This window comes from Stegostoma tigrinum, chromosome 1, assembly GCF_030684315.1.
Source record: "Stegostoma tigrinum isolate sSteTig4 chromosome 1, sSteTig4.hap1, whole genome shotgun sequence".
In the NCBI taxonomy this organism is placed as follows: domain Eukaryota; kingdom Metazoa; phylum Chordata; class Chondrichthyes; order Orectolobiformes; family Stegostomatidae; genus Stegostoma; species Stegostoma tigrinum.
Genome location: NC_081354.1, coordinates 118,176,884 through 118,196,908, shown reverse-complemented (window position 1 = coordinate 118,196,908; position 20,025 = coordinate 118,176,884). Strand labels below are relative to the sequence as shown.

Genomic DNA, 20,025 nt, shown 5'->3' with positions numbered 1-20,025 from the left:
CCTGATCAACCCTTTAATTGCAAGGTGAGCAAGTTCTGCGTTACATAAAATTCAGTCTACTGATATTTGAAGAATATTTCTTTTCACTTTGTTCCTATTTATTGGCACAGATTTAATCCAAAACATAGCTTAAACATATCTTTGAAATGCATGAAAATAATATGTAGTGTTTTTGTACAAGGTACTCTTGTAGATGTCACAAAATGGTAAAAAGGGTTATTTGATCATTATAATAAGGAGAAACTACCAACATTAAAAAAGTTGATTTTTAAAATATTAAATAAGCTGGAGCTGACTACTGTCAACTCATTCTATTTCAAAGTATCTCATCGTTACCAAGGAACCACCTGCAATGGCTTCTCTTCCTGTTCCAGCAGAATTACCTCTGGTATTCCCAAAGGATTTAGCCTTGGCTCCATTTATTTCTCAAATACTTCCTGTCACTTGGTGAGACCACTTGAAAGACTGACGTTTTTTTCTACACGTATGTTTCATCAGAATATGCTAGAACCCCATGGCTGTACCTCCTGACTCCTCCGCTGTGTCTAAGTTGTCAGGCTGCTTGACCAACATTCCAGACTGAATAATCAGAAACTTCCTATCACTAAATATCAGAAAGATCAAAGGCACTGGGGGCAAGTATACAAGACACCTTCCTCCCTCAACAGGGCTGCCTGCCATTTGGCTGTTAATAGGCTGAGGAGGGGACTTCTCAGAGGACATGAGATTCTGAGAGTTACTCCAAGGTCAGAAGCTCTTTCCAGTATAGTAACCCCAACATGGACGACGATCAGCACTTAGGCATCAAGGAAGCAACCTGCTATTTATCAGAATGATCTCAGTATTTAAGGATTTGTAGGGGAGGTCTTGTGAGAGGGGTTTGATCCAAGGCTTGAGATGCCACAAGAGGAAGGGGACTAGGGGTAGTGGATGATTTACAGGCCAGGAGCACATTGAAAACAGAGCACTCATTAAGAAAAGATAACAAAGTGTGGAGCTGGATGAACACAGCAGGCCAAGCAGCATCTCAGGAGCACAAAAGCTGACGGTTTGGGCCTAGACCCTTCATCACTGGTTAAGAAAATATCCCTCCCTCCCCAACACTAGTCCACACATGAAAACCTACCGGGCTGTTCAAATGGCATGAATCTAAACTACCAGTTTAATGCACATAGTGGCAGAATGAAGCCCTTCACTAACCATGATTTATGCACTTGAAATAGCCCTGAAATTGGACAGGGACAGCTGATTCATCCAACAGCTCCCTCTGATGCTCCGAATAGTAGGTATAAGAGGTGTAGGAGTGGACAGGCAGTCACTCTACTAATGATAGACTAATTTACAGGTGCAGTCATCTTTAGACCATTGTCTTTAGTCTCTCAACAAACTTTCTTCCCTGGCTACTGACTCCATTCTTCTCCCAATTAACTGTCCAGGCCTGAAACAAACCTAACAAATTGAGGCATTATATTTAATCCTTGGACTTTTTTGACCACACAGCCCCATTATCAACATGAGCACTTATTTCCACAAGTGCAATATTACTTGACACAGCTCCTACTTCAGCTTCACTGCAATTGAAACCCTTGTCCATACCTTTGTTATTTCTAGACATGACTATGACAAAACACTACTTGCCGGTCTCCTACCTTCCATCATCTGGAAACTTGAGTTCAACCAAGACACAACTGCCTATGCTTTAACTTGCAGCACGTCCTGTTCACCCATCATCTCTCTGCTCACTAAGCTACACTAGCTCTCAGTAAACAATGTCTCAATTTTAAAATTCTTATTCTATGTTTCAAATATCTCCATGGCCTTACTTCTATCCCTACGAACTCCTCAAGCCCTATAATTCTCCAAGGTGTATGCACTGCACCAATTCCGGCATGATTTAACTTGCTGCACCATTGGCAGCCACACTATGTCACTGGAATCATTCTGAATCCTTTCCACCTCCCCACATCTCTTTCCTCCTTCAATATGCTCCTTAAATCTTACCTCTGACAAAACTTTGGTCATCTTTCCTAGTTTCTTTTTATGTGGCTCAGTGTCAAATTTTGATAATGCACCTATGAAGCACCTTGGAACACTTTATTATGTTAAAGGTGCCATAGAAATGCAAGTTGTTTTTCTTGCAGACAGCAAATAAACTTGAGGTCTCAATCAAACTGTATAGCTTAAATAAGCTTAAGAAGTTACTTTAAGGCTTTCTCACAGGCTTTCCATAATGCCCAACTAGAATATACAACCCTCCCTCAGTCCATTATGCTCTCTGTAATATTTAATTGGCAACTTTTCTTTTAAATATAAATTATATATTACTTCAATTTCCTCAATAAGCACGATTATGTTACCCTTAAATGTTTATTTTTTATCAGTTTATTAAGATGGTTAATACAATCAAGGTGTACCAACATTTGTTAAAAATTGTGATTCTCCATTACCTTATGACGACAGTACTAAATTTCATTAATTTGTGTGGTTTGGAAATGGGATACCACAGAACACTCTATCCACTAACATCCGCATAATCTCCAGACGTGATAGATAGGGTCAAAAATTGCGACAGAACCAAGGAACATGTGGAACAATTTTCCAGACTATATAGAACATAATCTTAATTTGGCCAAAAAGGTTCCTTTATTTGTTTTCAATCAAAACATACCTACATCTGGTTGTGTGATTAAAAGTGAGACTAAAGGTAAAACACACAGCTGCACAGTTAAAAACTAAACTTATTAGGGTAGCCTTTACACAGACTAATACAGCACAGTTCCTGAACCCTTTCCCCAGCTTCCACACACAATGAGACAGGTAAGAGTAACATTACCAAAGAACTCCACCTAAGATCTACAAGGGTTATTTGTGACGCAAAATCCAAAAATGCAACATCTGGCTCAAGCTATTCTGTGCGGGAGCTTCATCTGAAATGCAAATGATGGGCTTTTGAGGCCCGATTCTTCATGTGGTTGGATCCCAGAATTACAACCATTTATTATAGATAAACTACATGCAGAAGGAAATTGTTAAACAGATATGCGCTTTAATGTTCAGATGTTCTTTTGGATTTCAGCTGGCTTTAAAAGGTTTTACTGAAGTTTCATTATCAGTGAAAGCAATTAAATTATTGCCTTCATCTTCACTGAGAAATTAACTGCAAGTAAGCGTTCACAAGAGGATCCTCAAAGATGAAGTTATTTTAAATGCTTCCTGTTATTACTCACTGGGCTGCTGCTTACAGAGGAACAGAGTGCTCTTGTCCTGGAAGAGATGGCCCAAAGCTGACTCACTCTACGGAAGACAACCAAGTCCACCCCACCATCACACACTGTGAGCAGGTTAATTTGGTCACGTTGGCTAAGTTGGATAATAGGAGGATTCCACGCCTCAGTGGCAGGAAGTCCAGCCTTTGAAAGAATTGGTCAATCTGACTAGTTGGCAGCTCCATCAGATCAACAATCACTGTGTTCAGGAGTGGGCACTGCCAGAAATACAGGAAGAGGCCCAAAGAAGGTCATACTGCACGGGGAAGATCAGTGATATAGGAGGATGACTTCCAATTCCCTGGCCCCCAACACGTCATTTTCACCATGGACGTCCAGTCCCTATACACCTGTATTCCACATGCAGATGGCCTCATGGCCCTCCACTTCTTCCTGTCCCGCAGGCCCAACCAGTCCCCCTCCACCGACACCGTCATTCGCCTTATCGAACTCGTACTCACCCTCAACAACTTCTCTTTTGATTCCTCCCACTTCCTACAGACTAAGGGGGTGGCCGTGGGCACCCGCATGGGCCCCAGCTATGCCGGCCTCTTTGTAGGTTACGTTGAACAGTTCCTCTTCCACACCTACACAGGCCCCAAACCCCACCTCTTCCTCCGTTACATTGATGACTGTATCGGTGCCACCTCTTGCTCCCCAGCGGAGCTCGAACGGTTCATCCACTTCACCAACACCTTCCACCCAACCTTCAGTTCACCTGGGCCATCTCCAGCACATCCCCCACCTTCCTGGATCTCTCATTTTCCATCTCAGGCAACCAGCTTGTAACTGATGTCCATTTCAAGCCCACCGACTCCCACAGCTACCTAGAATACACCTCCTCCCACCCACCCTCCTGCAAAAATTCCATCCCCTATTCCCAATTCCTCCGCCTCCGCCGCATCTGCTCCCACGATGAGGCATTCCACTCCCACACATCCCAGATGTCCAAGTTCTTCAAGGACCGCAACATTCCCCCCACAGTGATCGAGAACGCCCTTGACCGCGTCTCCCGCATTTCCCGCAACACATCCCTCACACCCCGCCTCCGCCACAACCGCCCAAAGAGGATCCCCCTCGTTCTCACACACCACTCCATCAACCTCCGGATACAACGCATCATCCTCCAACACTTCCGCCATCTACAATCCGACCCCACCACCCAAGACATTTTTCCATCCCCACCCCTGTCTGCTTTCCGGAGAGACCACTCTCTCCGTGACTCCCTTGTTCGCTCCACACTGCCCTCCAACCCCACCACACCTGGCACCTTCCCCTGCAACCGCAGGAAATGCTACACTTGCCCCCACACCTCCTCCCTCACCCCTATCCCAGGCCCCAAGATGACTTTCCACATTAAGCAGAGGTTCACCTGCACATCTGCCAATATGGTATACTGCATCCAGTGTACCCGGTGTGGCTTCCTCTACATTGGGGAAACCAAACGGAGGCTTGGGGACTGCTTTGCAGAACACCTCCGCTCGGTTCGCAATAAACAACCTCCCAGTCGCAAACCATTTCCACTCCCCCTCCCATTCTTTAGATGACATGTCCATCATGGGCCTCCTGCAGTGCCACAATGATGCCACCCGAAGGTTGCAGGAACAGCAACTCATATTCCGCTTGGGAACCCTGCAGCCCAATGGTATCAATGTAGACTTCACCAGCTTCAAAATCTCCCCTTCCCCCACCGCATCCCAAAACCAGCCCAGTTCATCCCCTCCCCCCACTGCACCACACAACCAGCCCAGCTCTTCCCTTCCACCCACTGCATCCCAAAACCAGTCCAACCTGTCTCTGCCTCCATAACCTGTTCTTCCTCTCACCCATCCTTTCCTCCCACCCCAAGCCGCACCTCCATCTCCTACCTACTAACCTCATCCCACCTCCTTGACCTGTCCGTCTTCCCTGGACTGACCTATCCCCTCCCTACCTCCCCACCTATACGCTCCTCTCCATCTTTGGTCCGCCTCTCCCTCTCTCCCTATTTATTTCAGAACCCTCACCCCATCCCCCTCTCTGATGAAGGGTCTAGGCCCGAAACGTCAGCTTTTGTGTTCCTGAGATGCTGCTGGGCCTGCTGTGTTCATCCAGCCTCACATTTCATTATCTTGGATTCTCCAGCATCTGCAGTTCCCATTATCACTCACACATATAGGAGGATTTGGCAGCTTACAGTCCAGCAACAGGGTACGGGGGTTTGTGGTGGCATAAGAGATGGTGGGGCTGGCAGCCTAGTTGATGGGAATGTGGTCTTTGTGGCTATTCACTTGAATGAGGTGATCTGATTCCTTCCTATTTCTTTTAGTGTATGCCATAGAAAATGACCCACCCAGGCTGCCTGGACTGTACCTGCAAACCATACTTCGGCATGGGCACAGTACTATGTCCAACAGGGTTACCAACAAGGCTCACTGACCTTTAATTACTCAGCTATGATAAGCCAGTCACCAGTTTTGGCATCTGCTGAAGTAGTGTTATGGGGCTGAGCTTGGGGGTGGGCAGAAAGGTGGCAGTTCACCACGCGATCTACTTTATGTGCCACCCCCTTACACCCCTACTTACTGCACCCTGCACCACAAAAACCCTTGAACCAACCACAGAAATGAGCAGAGCATCTGGCTCTTAGCTGTAAGATTCAGTGCTCTTTGCTAAGTCAATAGAAGGGAAAAACTCTGACTTACAGTGAAAGTGTCCCACAGCCATATTTCACACTTTAATAAGTGGCAAAAAGGATGAAAGCCTGGTATTTTCTGCCACTGAGGGACACGGGGATCACAAGGAGTTAGCTAGGGGCTCATGCCTATTTTGATGAGATCATGGCCGGTCGGAGATCAAGCTCCAAGTGCCCTACTAAATCTGAAGGAATCGTTCTGCACTAAATGGTAATCAAGTTTAATGTTTTACAAATACTCAGAAATTTTCTCCAGTGCTTTCTCTTGATAAAAGTGCTAAATTAGACATCAGAGTCTTCTCCAGTTCCGAATCAATCTTTCAGTGCCAGGAGGAATATGGTTGCTGATTGCTCAGTCTCTATGGGCATTTCTTGGTATGGAAGTGGTCTTGGAGCAGGAGAGAACTCTATATGCATTGCTGCTCTGATGATGGCAGGCAGGTTCTCTTTCATTTGGTCGTTTTGGAGAGGGCTGAATTGCTCAATAAGCCAAAGTGACTTCAGTTGAGCAGTCTCATTTGTGCTTATTCCAGCCAAGCCTCTCCTGCTGACCTGCCCTACATTAGAGCAGGCTTCTCCACAAGCTGAATACCTTTTTAGGATTCAGTTTGTATGTTTGGGCAGGAATAAGCAGCAGGAGTTAGGAGTGTGATGGAAGACTCTTCACTGTCAGCAACAATCAAGGAGCTTGACATTTTTCAGGATGGAACTGCCCACTTGAGCAGCAACCCATCCAACACATTAAACATTCATTCCCATACCACCGGCACAAACTAACACCATATACAAGATATGCTGCAGCAATTCACCAAGGTTTCTTCAGCAGCATCTGTCAAACCCATGCTCTCCACCACCGAGGAAGAAAAGGGCAGCGGGCAACATGGGAGCATCACCACTAAACAGCACCGCCAACTCATTTACCAGCCAGCCTAGATCTATATCACTGTTCCTCACTACCATTAGGTTCAATCCCTGTAATACCCCACTAAACAATATTGTGTGTGGACATTATTGGGATGGGCCTCAGCACTTCAAGGGGGCAGCTTACCACCACCTGTTCAAGTGAACTAAGGACTGGCAATATAGGTTAAAATTGGAAAAAAAACAAACAAACTAGCTATCTGATAAAACAAGTGATGGTGGGCAGTCTTATTTGAACTGATCTGATCGTGTTTGCAAACATTTCTTATCTCTGCAATCAGTTCCTGGGGATTGATCTAGAAGTGAAAAAGAACACTAGTCCCATCAAGGCACTAGAAGTTTCTCTGTAATGGGAAGGGGCAGAAACCAACATTCCTGAATCTCACTTCTCATGAAACAGGCATTTCTAAGTTGCAAAACTTGCTGTTCCAGCATTGTCAAGCTGCCAAATTTGGGACTGTGAAGAAAAATCTCTTAGCACTGAAAAGCACTTTTCTATTAAAAGGATGTTGTGGCCATGAAACAGCAGCACAGTGTTTGACATTCTCCAAACATCTGTACAGTGTGTGACAGTCTCTAAACTGCTGCATAATGTCTGACACTCTCTAAACAGCTGCAGAGTTCCTGACACCTCAAACATCTGTACAGTATCCAACATCCTGTAAAACAGCTGCATAGCATCTGACCTTTGCTAAACATCTGCATCATATCTGACATTCGCAAAACATCCCCATGGCATCTGACATCCCCTAAATAGCTGTGTCCTGTGACATCCTCTAAACAACTGTACAGTGTCTGGCATCCTTTAAACAGCTGTATTGTGCCTGATACCCACTAAACATCTGTACAGTGTCTGACATCCTCTAGATAACTGTATTGTTTCTGACACCCACTAAACAGTCACGTTGGCAAAGTTGGATAATAGGGGGATTCCACGCCTCAGTGGCAACAAGTCCAGCCTTTGGGAAGAATTGGTCAATCTGACTAGTTGGCACTTCCATCAGATCAGCAATCACTGTGTTCAGTAGTGGGCACTGCCAGAAATACAGGAAGAGGCCCAAAGAAGGTCATACTGCATGGGGAAGATCAGTGATATGGGGGGATGTGGAAGCTTACAGTCCAGCAACAGGGTACGGGGGTTTGTGGTGGCATAAGAGATGGTGGGGCTGGCAGCCTAGTTGATGGGAATGTGGTCTTTGTGGCTATTCACCTGAATGAGGTGATCTGATTCCTTCCTATTTCTTTTAGTGTATGCCATAGAAAATGACCCACCCAGGCTGCCTGGACTGTACCTGCAAACCATACTTTGGCATGGGCACAGTACTATGGTAAACAGGATTACCAACAAGGCTCACTGACCTTTAATTACTCACTCAGCTATGACAAGCCAGTAGCCAATTTTGGCATCTGCTGAAGTAGTGTGTTCTGGGGCTGAGCTCAGGGGTGGGCAGAAAGGTGGCAGTTCACCACGCGATCTACTTTATGTGCCACCCCCTTACACCCCTACTCACTGCACCCTGCACCACAAAAACCCTTGAACCAACCACAGAAATGAGCACAGCATCTGACTCCAAGCTGTAAGGTTCAGTGCTCTTTGGTAAATCAATAGATAGACATCCTTTAAGCAGCTGTGCTGTGTCTGATACCCACTAAACAGGTGCACTGTGCCTGACATCTCCTAAACAGTTTCACTGTGTCTGACATCCTCCAAACAGCTGCACAATGCCTGACATCTTCTAAAGATCTGTACAACATCTGACATGCTCTAAGCAGTTGCACAGTCCTGACATCCTCTAAAGAACCGCACAACATCTGCCAGCCACTGAAGTGCTGTATAATATCTGACATCCTCAAAACAGCATCACTTAACCTTGCTGATAAGCAGCAAAACTGGTCAGTGACAAAATGCATGTTGGGTGCTGGACCATGTGAAAATATTATGAAGATGGATCTTTGGACTGACAGTGCAGGACCTGGGCAGACATAACCCAGATTCTGTAATGATCCTGTCACATACATGTTCAGATCAGTAAACTCACCTGGCATACTTTTAATACAAAATGAAACAATTCTTTTATAAGTAGACATGCAGGTAACTATTTGATGCCTCTAAAATTAAGCTTGTGCTCACTATTTTTGGTTGTTACTTCTTTGTTCAAAACATTTAAATTCAATGCCGTAGTGTTCAGACTATGCTTGCATGAGACTTGAGAGTTTTGGGCCAAATGGTCTGTTCTGAGACAGAAATGTTAAATATTGTTTCTGCCTGCAGGGATTGTACACAGCTGGAGCGTTGTTTTATTAAGGACAGGTCTATAGCATTCTGCAGGCGTTTCCACTCTGAGAGAGAGTAGAAAAGTACTTGAGCATGTGGTCAAGTGTTAAAGACAGATCTCAGTATTTCTCAAAAGCACACTTCTTTCTGAGTTGGACGCTTCAGAGATTACCCCCCACTTTGTTTCCAAATTGCATAAACCCCCCCACAGGACCAGTAAGCTATTATTTATACAGTGCAGAATATTAGTTCCACATGTCAGCAGTACAGAATAAGCCATTATAACTGATCACCACTCAGCATTCTGCTGCTGATAATGGAAATTAACATCTTGGTGCTTTTTGCTGGTTTGAAAATCTGTACTCTCTTTAGAAATCAACATCAGTCTGAATATGAATGCAAGAGTCAGGGCCTGCATGGGTTGGATAAACAGAATTACTTTTACAAATGAGCTGCTATCAATACTTAACTAACTAAAGACCAATAATGAACTTCACCTCATTCATCCTCTGCAAAATATGCAGCAGAAACTATAATAAACAATATTGATGCAGTTTTAACACACTGGCATACTCCACAATCTTTCTCCAAGTTCCAGAACCAATTAATTAGTTGTGTTTAAACATGGCAGTGATGTGAATGACTGATCCAAACCAACTTCAGCAAAATAGTTCAAACTCATTTGGACACAACTTCTCAGTGTGGGTATAAATGACCACTGGCTCTACCACGATCACTGACTGAACAAAGCTAATACAACAAAATAAGGAAAATCTAAAAGAAGAAAAATTAAGAATTCACCAGCTAATTTTTACTTTTATCAACCTACATTTTAGATTTAGATCAACAAATATGAAAGAAAGTATTTACTTTAAAACTAAGCACTTATCTGTTACATTCATCAAAACTTACTTATAACATATGATGTTTATATGTAAACTTTTCAGTGAGCTGCAAGTACAATTGTACCAATTAATACTGCATTTACTTATGGCAACGAGTAATGATTACTTTTTTCAATAAATTGGGTAATCTAATTTGCTGTGCTACTGGGCACTTACTCTAAAAAACTGGTGATATAATCTCTGCTGCACGTAGACCAAGAGAATGGATTGGTGTTGGCAGTAATGTGAGCTGCCATAAGCTTTGCTGCTTCATGACCTTTTGTCCCACAGGAGTTTCCTATTCCATCATGATTCATACCGAAACTGTCAAGAAAGAAGTGCTGTATTAGCTCAATGTGTAACTGGACAACTATCTATCATGCCACCTTCTAACATTCAAAGCACTGAATATCTTGACACATAACAAGAGTCTGAGTGTACGGAGCCTTTCAACATGCCTTACACGTTTAGCAATATGAATCCTTGTGATTATACATGTTGATATACCTTTATTCTCAAAATACCTTCCATGCCAGTTTTCTTCTGTATTAAAACACTTAGCAGATACTGTGTTTGACAGAATTTCTGAGATTTTTTTAACACCTCCACCACTTCGCATTGTTTGAGCATATGGTCTGAGGTACATACATAATGGGTAGCATAAAAATGGCTCACTCTAGAAGAATAAGGAAAACAAGGATGAAGTATAGATTACTCATATACATGTCTGCCATATAAAAGTAAAAACTAAATTATGTGAATGCGACATTGACAGAGTGAAATGAAGGTCCACTAGATTAATCCCTGAGATGGCAGAATGTTTTTATGAGAAGAGATTGAAGCAACTGGGGCTGTATTCTCTAGAGTTTCAAAGAATGAGAGGTGATCTCATTAAAACTTACAAATTCTTTCAGGACAGCCAACAGGGATGTAGATATTTTCCCTGGTTGGTGAGTTTAAAGCCAGGGGATATAATCTCAGAATAAGGTTAGGTCATTTTAGACTAAGATGTGAAGGCATTTCAGATGGTAGGGAATGTTTTGAATTCTTTACCCGAGAGACCTGTTGAAGTTCAACCCTTGAGCATGTTCAAGATAGAAATTGATGGGTTTCTGGAAACTAAGGGACAGCACAGTGACTAACAGCTGCCTCACAGCACCAGCAACCTGGGTTCAATTCCACCATCAGGCAACCGTCTGTGTGAAGTTTGCATGTTCTCCCTATGTCTGTCTGGGTTCCCTCCCACAGTCCAAAGATGTACAGGGTAGGTGGAATGGCCATGCTAAGTCACCCATGGTTTTCAGGGATGTGTATGTTAGGTGGATTACAAGGGTACAGGTCTGGGTAGCTTGCTCTGAGGTTTGGTGTGGACTTGTTGGGTCAAAGAGTCTGTTTCCACAATGCAGGGGTTCTACGATTCTTCTAGTATCAATTCCTTTTTGTCCTTATTGTACATCACTGTGGTGCCGGATTGCGGTGACAAACACTTTTCACTGTATCTTCAAGATGTATGTGACAATAAATAAATCATTCATTTTTCATTCATCATGGGATGTGAGAAAAGTATGGGAAAATGGCACTGAGGAGACAATCAGCCATCATCTAATTGAATATCAGTGCAGCTCAACAAACTGGTTGAACAGTCTACTCTTCTTCCTACATTCCTATGTTAATACCTCCTGCCCAACCGAGAATTTCCAGTGTAGCACTCTCTATATAACTCAGGCATTCGAAAGAAAACTGTTCTTAGAGACAAACGTAAAGCATTAGAAATTAGTACAATTACACTTATTTCAGACAAGAAGGGGCACATTGTGTACAAAATCAGCATCAGACAGCCTGTACCAATCAGCTAAATACCTAGGGCTCATTCTTTAAGGTGACCACATACATCAGTGGTTAGGTTCCTCTAATATGTAAATAAGGGGCTGACATGCTTTGGAGTACATCTTGTTGAAATTAATTCATGATGGATGAAGCGGGCAATGATCCCGCTCTGCTCAGTTTATTCAGACTTTTGAATAAATAATGCTTCCTTTGGGTAGTAGGAATAGAAGTGCTTCCCCAATTGTCTTTGTATGTGGTTCCTCAGTCCCGGAACATACTCCAGTTGTCCTCTTGGGGCTTATTCAAAAGGCACTACTAGTGAGATGGGAGGCTCAGAATTGATTAGGCCAGATATCTGTGGAGTCATGACAGCTTCCAATAACAGTCCCCAAATATGTAGATTATTCCTAAAGGCCAGGTCCTGGCAATTAGTTTTACAGTTCAGGTGTGCATTTTCTCACAGGACCATGACAAAAATCAGCCCAAGTCATGAACATCAAGCCTCGTTTAACATCAACTAAAAAGTTTCCTAATTCTGTTGTAGTATTATAGCTAATGCTTTACAATGTGTGATTTGGCTATTAAAATCATTTAATTTGAGTAAAATAGCCTGGTAGTGACTTAGTGATCTAGCTACTCGGAGTGATAAAATTCTGGCCTTTATGCAAACTGTGAACAATACATATGATACACCATAATGACTGAATTAGACTGATTTGGTATCAGAGATAACAGGAACTGCAGATGCTGGAGAATCCAATTTAACAAGGTGTGGAGCTGGATGAACACAGCAGGTCAAGCAGCGTCTTAGGAGCAGGAAAGCTGATGTTTCGGGCCTAGACCCCCGTCACCTTTCCTGCTCCTAAGACGCTGCTTGGCCTGCTGTGTTCATCCAGCTCCACACCTTGTTATACTGGATTGATTTGGTTTCTGCTCTTGGTCTAGAATTTGCTGCAGTGATGACATTGTTTTTGAGCTACATGAAGCTTTTAATCCTCCAGTAGCAAACGCATGCTAACATTGGCAGAACAACACGCTTGCCTGTGTTGGAGTCAGTGCCCAAACTGCATCCAAGATAGAGTCACAGAGTCATAGAGATGTACAGTACAGGAACAGACCCTTCGGTCCAACTTGTCCATGCCAATCAGATAGAATAAATTAATCTAATCCCATTGGCCAGTATTTGGCTGACATCCCACTAAACTCGTCCTATTCATAAACCCATCTAGATGCCTTTTAAATGTTGTAATTGTACTAGTCTTCACCACTTCATCTGGCAGCTCATTCCATACACTTTCTGCATGAGAATAAGCTCGTTAGGTTCCTATTAAATCATTCCCTTCTCACAGTAAACCTATGCCCTCTAGTTTTGGATTTCCCTACCCTGGGGAAAAGATCTTGGCTATTCACCCTATCCCTGCCCCTCATGATTTTGTGAACTTCTTTAAGGTCACCCCTCAGCCTCCGACGCTCCAGGGAAAATAGCCCCAGCCCATTCAGCCTCTCCATATGGCTCAAACCCTCCAAACCGGGCAACATTCTGGTAAAGCTTTTTTGAACCATTTCAAGTTTCACAACATCTTTCCTATAGCAGAGAGACCAGAATTAAACGCAGTATTCAAAAAATGGCCTAACCAATGCTCTGAACAGCCAATACATGACCTCCCTACTCCTATACACAATGCACTGACCAATAAAGGCAAGATGATGGGGATCATGTTCCTGTTTATGAATTCAGGCAAGCAACTATTTAGAATATTTATTAAAAATTTTCCCCCAATCACATACAATTAATACTTAAAATGTTATGTGTTCACTATGTATTCATAATAATTATTTGACTGCTTAAAATACTATAAGTAGATTTTCGTAAAGCTATTGAGATAATAAAAACATGGATTTCAATGTCTAATGATGATAATCATTATCAATTGTCAGGGAAATCCTATCTGATTCACTAATGTCCTTTAGGGAAGGAAACTGCCATCCTTACCTGGTCTGACCTCCATGTGACTCCAGACCCACAGCAATGTCATTGACTTTTGACTGCCCTCTGGGCAATTAGGGATGGATGGTCAAGATGGCAGCGAAGTAGGACACTCCAATCAGAGCTCCTCTGCGCCTTCTGTTAATTTCCCATTTTCTTCTCTTCTGTTCCCCTTTTTCCCCTCTCGGTGTTCTCTCCTGAGGTAGAGCAGGCTGGAGGCTGGAGTGGATGGCCAGTCGGTCCTGAGCAGAGCGGGGACAGTCAGTGGGCTGGAGGCCCAAGTGGAGCAGGGACAGTCAGGGCTGGAGGCCATTGCAGAGTGGGTCAGGTTTTGGGCTGGGGACCAGTGCAGGCGGTCAGCGACCTGTGGGGGCTGGGCAGACCATGTGTGGAAGCCTCCTGCTCTGATCTACCGCAAGCCCTTTATGGAAAGACTGTAGTGGGTATCTTTTTAACTTTATTCTCATTTTTCTAGCATATACTACGAACAACTGTAAGTAATGTTAAGTTGTTTTTCCTATTTTTTTCCCCTTATTTCTGTATTTTGTATCTAAGTTCAGTATCTAGCAACTATGTACCTAAGATGGTGCTATATGGGACGAGATTGTAAACTTTTCACTGTAATCCTGTACTTCTATACTTGGGTACATATAACAATAAAGGTTATTCTAACTGATTCTGGCAGTATATGCTGGCCTGGCTAGCGCTGTCCTCATCCCGCGAATTATTTCTTTTTAAATCAGTATGTGGATTTAATCATTTATTCACACATATTGTCCATTAATCTTACAAAGTAAAATGGCAAAAGGCAAAAAGTGAAATATAAAATGACACTATGTACATAACAAAAATACAAACTTCCAAGGAACTCTGATATTAGAATCTTCTTAGAGATACAAAATGCTGTATTTTGTTATATAGACTATAAGAATACAAATGTAGACGTTTCTCCAATTCTGATCTATAATTGTGTGGAACAAAGAGAACTTTCACATTACAAATTGTTAAACTTATATACACAGGAGGATTTAAAAAATTATTGTCATTAGTGTGACATTTTAATGTCATAAAATCCATTCTTTTTCTTTATTCATTTGCAGGATGAGTGTGACGCTAGGTAGGTAATCATTTATTGCCCATCTCTAAATACCCAGAAGGCAATTTAAGAGCCAACCACATTGCTGTGGATCTGGAGTCAAATGTAGGCATAAGGACAGCAGTATCCTTCCATAAAGGATATTAGTGAACCAGATGGGTTTTCCCCAACGATCAATTCACGGTCATCATTAGGCTCTTAATTCCATATACTTATTGAAATCAAATTCCACTATCTACTGTGGTGAGACTCAATCCCAGGTCCCCAGAACATCATCTGGGTCTCTGGTTTAACAGTCCAGTGACAATACCATCTTCACCCCACAAAAAAAAATCAATTTGTCTTACAAAACTTAACAGGTAACTAGAAGTTCAACATTTGCTCCATGGCAAGAGTTGTAAATAACCTTATAAAATTTAGCCCTTCTACAAATATGGGCAATTTGTTCTGTGACTGTTTACTCATATGCACATCGATGCTTCATTGCAACATAGTAGCAACATTGCCACTCATATGTTAAACATTCTCAGATTGACTAATGCTGTTCTGGAATCCACCAGCAACATTGTGTCACAGCCTGTCAACAACCAGCTTAAATTCAGCAAAATGAATTCTGATTGCTGCAGTTGGGAGTCAGGGTAAGGGCAGAGCTCTTACCAGCTTTCAGCAAAGTGGCTTAAAAATCCTAAGAAATTATGGGACATACAACTGATGCCACATCACTCACAAGGATCCAAATATTTTCAAGAAAATTAAATCATTATTTAGTTCTATACAAATTTTACTCAATTTCTGTCTGCTGTTGCTTTCAGTTATTTTTTAATTCATTCATGGGACGTGGCATTGTTGGCTGGCCAGAATTTATTGCCTGTCCCTTCCTGCCCTTGAGAAGGCGATGGTGAGTTGTGTTTATGAACCACTGCAGTCCATGTGCTGTGTAAGACCCACAATGCTTTTAGGGAGGGAATTCCAGAATTTTTGACCCAGCAACAGTGAAGCAACCACAATATATTTCCAAGTTATGATGGTGTTTGACTTGGAGGGGAACTTGCAGGTGGCGGTGTCCCCATGTGTCTGCTGCCCTTGTCCTTCAAGATGGAAGTGGCTGTGGGTTTGGAAGGTGCTAGCTGACGATCTGTGGTGAATTTCCATGTTCCGCCTTGCTTAAAAGGGGATGTGACAAAACTCCTATCCTCTTAATACATAATACAAATTCAGCAAGACCAATTAAACCATGGACAATGTAAATAAAGCTTAGGGATGAATTTCCCCAATTTTGGTTAAACGCCAATCTTGGGGTGTTTCATGGAAAGTTTCCCTCCATGAAGTCTGGTGAATTTTCTGACACAATTCTCTACTGTTCATCTTATTCATTATTTATCCATCTTCTATGCTCCTGCTGTTATTCGTTCTTGTAGTCAGCAGAGTCAGGAGTGCTCACTGCAGCTGTGATTTTATGGCAGCCACATTACTGGCATATTTAAACACCAGCCTGTCACCATTTTAAATGCTTCAAGTCAGGACCTGCAGCACAATTCCAAACAACACAGCTGAGAAATGCAAGTTGGCACCCACTTAGCAGGTGGAACCTGGAGATCCTGGTGGAGAGAAGGGCTGTCCTCCTTTCCCAAGATTGCCAGAGGGCACCACAATCTAGACACGGCCAACCTGGTCTGAAGTGGTTGTGTGGGTCAGTGCAGAATCCATAGTCTGGAGGAACACGATGCAATGCCACAAGAAGATTAATGACCTTCCATGCTCTGCGAGGCTGAATGCAACCATCTTATCTTCGCTATGTCACATGCACTCTAACTCTGCTACTATACCCACCTCCAACCGGGTTCATGATCTACCACACTTATAATTGCATACAGCATCGTCCCTGAATGTTCCCCACCCACCCTATCCTTCCAAACGATGAACTCTGCCCTCTGCACATGATGGATACCTAACAACCTGTCCAGATTAAGAACAGACCAGTCACTTGACTAAAGACAGTTCACCTTGACTGGACTACAGACTACTCCCTTTAGACATTCAGACATGATTATTCAGTTGATGTACATCAGGTGTGTTTGCTGTATGTGATGCTGCCACATTCTGTAGATGTGATATTCATATGGCGAGACGTCACCTTGTCTGTCTCCTTGATTGTTCAATGCTGGTAAGCAAATCAAGCTGCCTTGCTTTCTGCCTGTATTGAAAGGTAAGACAGGGCAGAGATGCTATAAATGTTCAAGTAAGCACAAAATGGGTGAGCAGTAAGAAAACAAGCTAAGAGTTCTCAGATGCACTTTGTTTTGGTGCATGGAATAGTTGCTTGTTCCCATGTGCAAAGCAGCCTGGAAACAGAATTGCAGTGTAAGGCATCCACGAGTTCAAGACGCAGTATTGAAGTGGCGAAATGTATTAAAGGTTAGTCCAAGGTGTGTCATGATGATGACGACATAAGGCTGGTGCCTTGCCAACGCTGACTTCCATGGATGGAGGGTACAGATGGTCACTCCCCGAGGACTAGGCTCTGAGGTGTCCAGGAATGCTGGCCGACATGGAGGCCCAGAGAAGATGGTGAGTTGCAGCCGCCAGATAACTGCTCTGACTTTTATGTCAGGAATTGGTGCCATTTAGTTTCTTACTGCTACATGGGAGAATAGCACTTGTCCATTATACGAAGCGAGATTAGATAACAATTGGAGAACAACACATTCAACTGGGTCTCTTGCTGTTTATGAACAAGATTCTCATCCAGCCACTAAAACTTTGAGAGAAAAGTCTGACTTTTTTTCTCAGTGTTGAGAATCTCACTTTTCACTTAATTTTCTCCCAACTTTCTCGCTATTGCTCACAATGTTCAAACCCTGGGAAAATTTTGCCCTGAATTTCTAATGACAACCCAGAAACACTCATAGAATTCAGATCATCACTGGCATTGAGCATATACTCAGGGGCTACTGAGAATATGAGCCTCACAAGCAGGGATCAGATAGGCAATTGCAATTCCATAGCGTTTGATTCTCAATTCGGACAAACAAACTGGAACCATGACTTGAATGTCATCTAACACAGGCTTTTCTCCAGACTGAGTCTACCTCAGTAAAAACGTGAGATAGCATGATTGGGGAAAGAAATTTGGGGTGCCCAAGCACCTCGCTTCCACAGATCTTAACACAAAAGGAAATTACTGCAGACATTGGAAATCTGAAATAAAAGCAGCATGCCCTGGAAACAATCAATAAGACAAACACCATCTGCAGAGACAGAAACAGAATTATGACCTTGCATCAAAACTGGAAGAAGTTAGAAGTCTAGCAGTTTGTAAGCCAGCATAGAGCCAAGGATAATGGCTGACCTGCTTAGTGTTTCCAGAATTTTCTGTTCTGCCCTAGCACAAAGCTTTCTCTTTGTTCTTTCCTCCCACCTCATTCTCAGGCTCAGGGTTGTTGCCTGATATGTTGAATGTCTGCAGCATTCTCTGTTTTTATGCCACAGACCTTCGTAACTTAACACTATATCATGGATTCCACACAATTCACCTCCTGTGATAAGTCCCAAAATGTGTTATGTTATAATCATAATTATCACAATAAACATCCTAGTTCCTAACAAAAATCAATCAAGCCTTATTAAATGTGAGCAGCTTAGCAGGCAGCCCAAACTGCACATCCACAGCTCTGGAAAAAATAACTTAAAATCATCTGGGAAAGGGAGGAAAAACTGGCAGGCGACTCTACTATGCCTCCTCCTGGTGACTCAACCAAGGCGTGGCAAGATGGGAGGGTGGAAAACTGTGCAAGAGGACTGGAGCCTTTACCACATGGTTTAACATCAGTTTATACTGCTGAGTCAATAAGGAGTCTTGAGACTTCTGTGGCATGAACAGTTTTCTGATCAATGGAGCAGATCGTGGGAAGAAAACTACTAAAATAAGTGAGTCAAAGTAAAACTAAGTACGGGAAAGTAAACTGTAATGATATCGGAATCTCATTAAAGAAGAAATGACAGACAAAGTAATAGGAAGTTGTATCTTGAACTTCTGAACATTTCTGGACTGCCTGTGTGGGTACATGCTTGTGAACATGCATTCAAAAGTTTTTTGAAGATTCAGTGTTTTAGATATGATCAGGAAGAAACTTGTTTGTATGATTGCAATAAGAACCAATGGAAAAGACAATGTCCAACTATAATCATATTCTCAAACAACATCCAATTCTATTGGGTCAGATTATTTTCTAGGCTCTCATGATGGCCATTTGTGCATTAAGAGTTTTCTGTAGGGGCTTTAGTGAGGTCACATTTGGAATATTGTGTACAGTTCTGGTCATCACACTATAGGAAGGAAGTGGATGACTTGGAGAGGATGCAAAAGAGGTTTACCAGGATGTTGCCTGGATTGGCGTGTATTAGTGTAAGGAGAGCTTAGATCATTAGAGTCAGAGGCTCAAAGGTGACGTAATAGAAATGTATAAAATGAAGAGAAGCATGAAGTCTTTTTCCCAGGACAGAAATGTCAAATACTGGGGAACACAGGTTTAAGGTGAGAGGGGAAAAGTTTAAAGGAGATGTTTGTGCAAAGGTTTTTATATGCGCGGTGGTAGGTGCCTGGAACATGCTGCCAGGGGAGGTGGTAGAATCCGATACAAAAGCAAAGTTTAAGAGCTATTTAGACAGACACCTGAACAGGCAGGGAATAGAGGGATACAGACCGTGTGCAGACAGATGGGATTAGGTCAGAATTGCATTGTGGCCAGCACAGACATGGTGAGCTGAACGGCCTCTCACTGAGCTGTAACTTTTCTATAGTTCTACGGAGCAATTTGTATGAAACCTGAAGGAGTAGTAATGTCCTTCCAACCAATTCCACAGCACTATTCCCACCCCATTGAGCCTTTAACAGGTTAGGTAAGTGGACTAGCATTAATTTTATTAGCATGGGCAAACACTCTGTGGTGGTACAACAGGCACCGACAAATAATGTGTATAAGACCCAGTTATGATCTGAATTCAAGCCAACTAGAAGAAGTGCAAATGCTGTGTATAATGTTCGTTTCAGGCTTGTAAATGAACTTAAAATGATTGCAAGTGCTGACTATCCTAC

At 42.8% G+C, this 20,025-nt stretch overlaps 1 protein-coding gene across 1 annotated transcript in view; it reads right to left on the bottom strand.

The window, feature by feature from the left end:
- adamts6 (ADAM metallopeptidase with thrombospondin type 1 motif, 6) overlaps positions 1–20,025 on the bottom strand; it is a 324,888-nt gene that overhangs the window by 154,547 nt on the left and 150,316 nt on the right. The window contains exon 10 of the mRNA XM_048554806.2: positions 10,198–10,344. Coding sequence (XP_048410763.1) covers positions 10,198–10,344 — 147 coding nt within the window. The remainder of the gene's footprint in view (positions 1–10,197; positions 10,345–20,025) is intronic.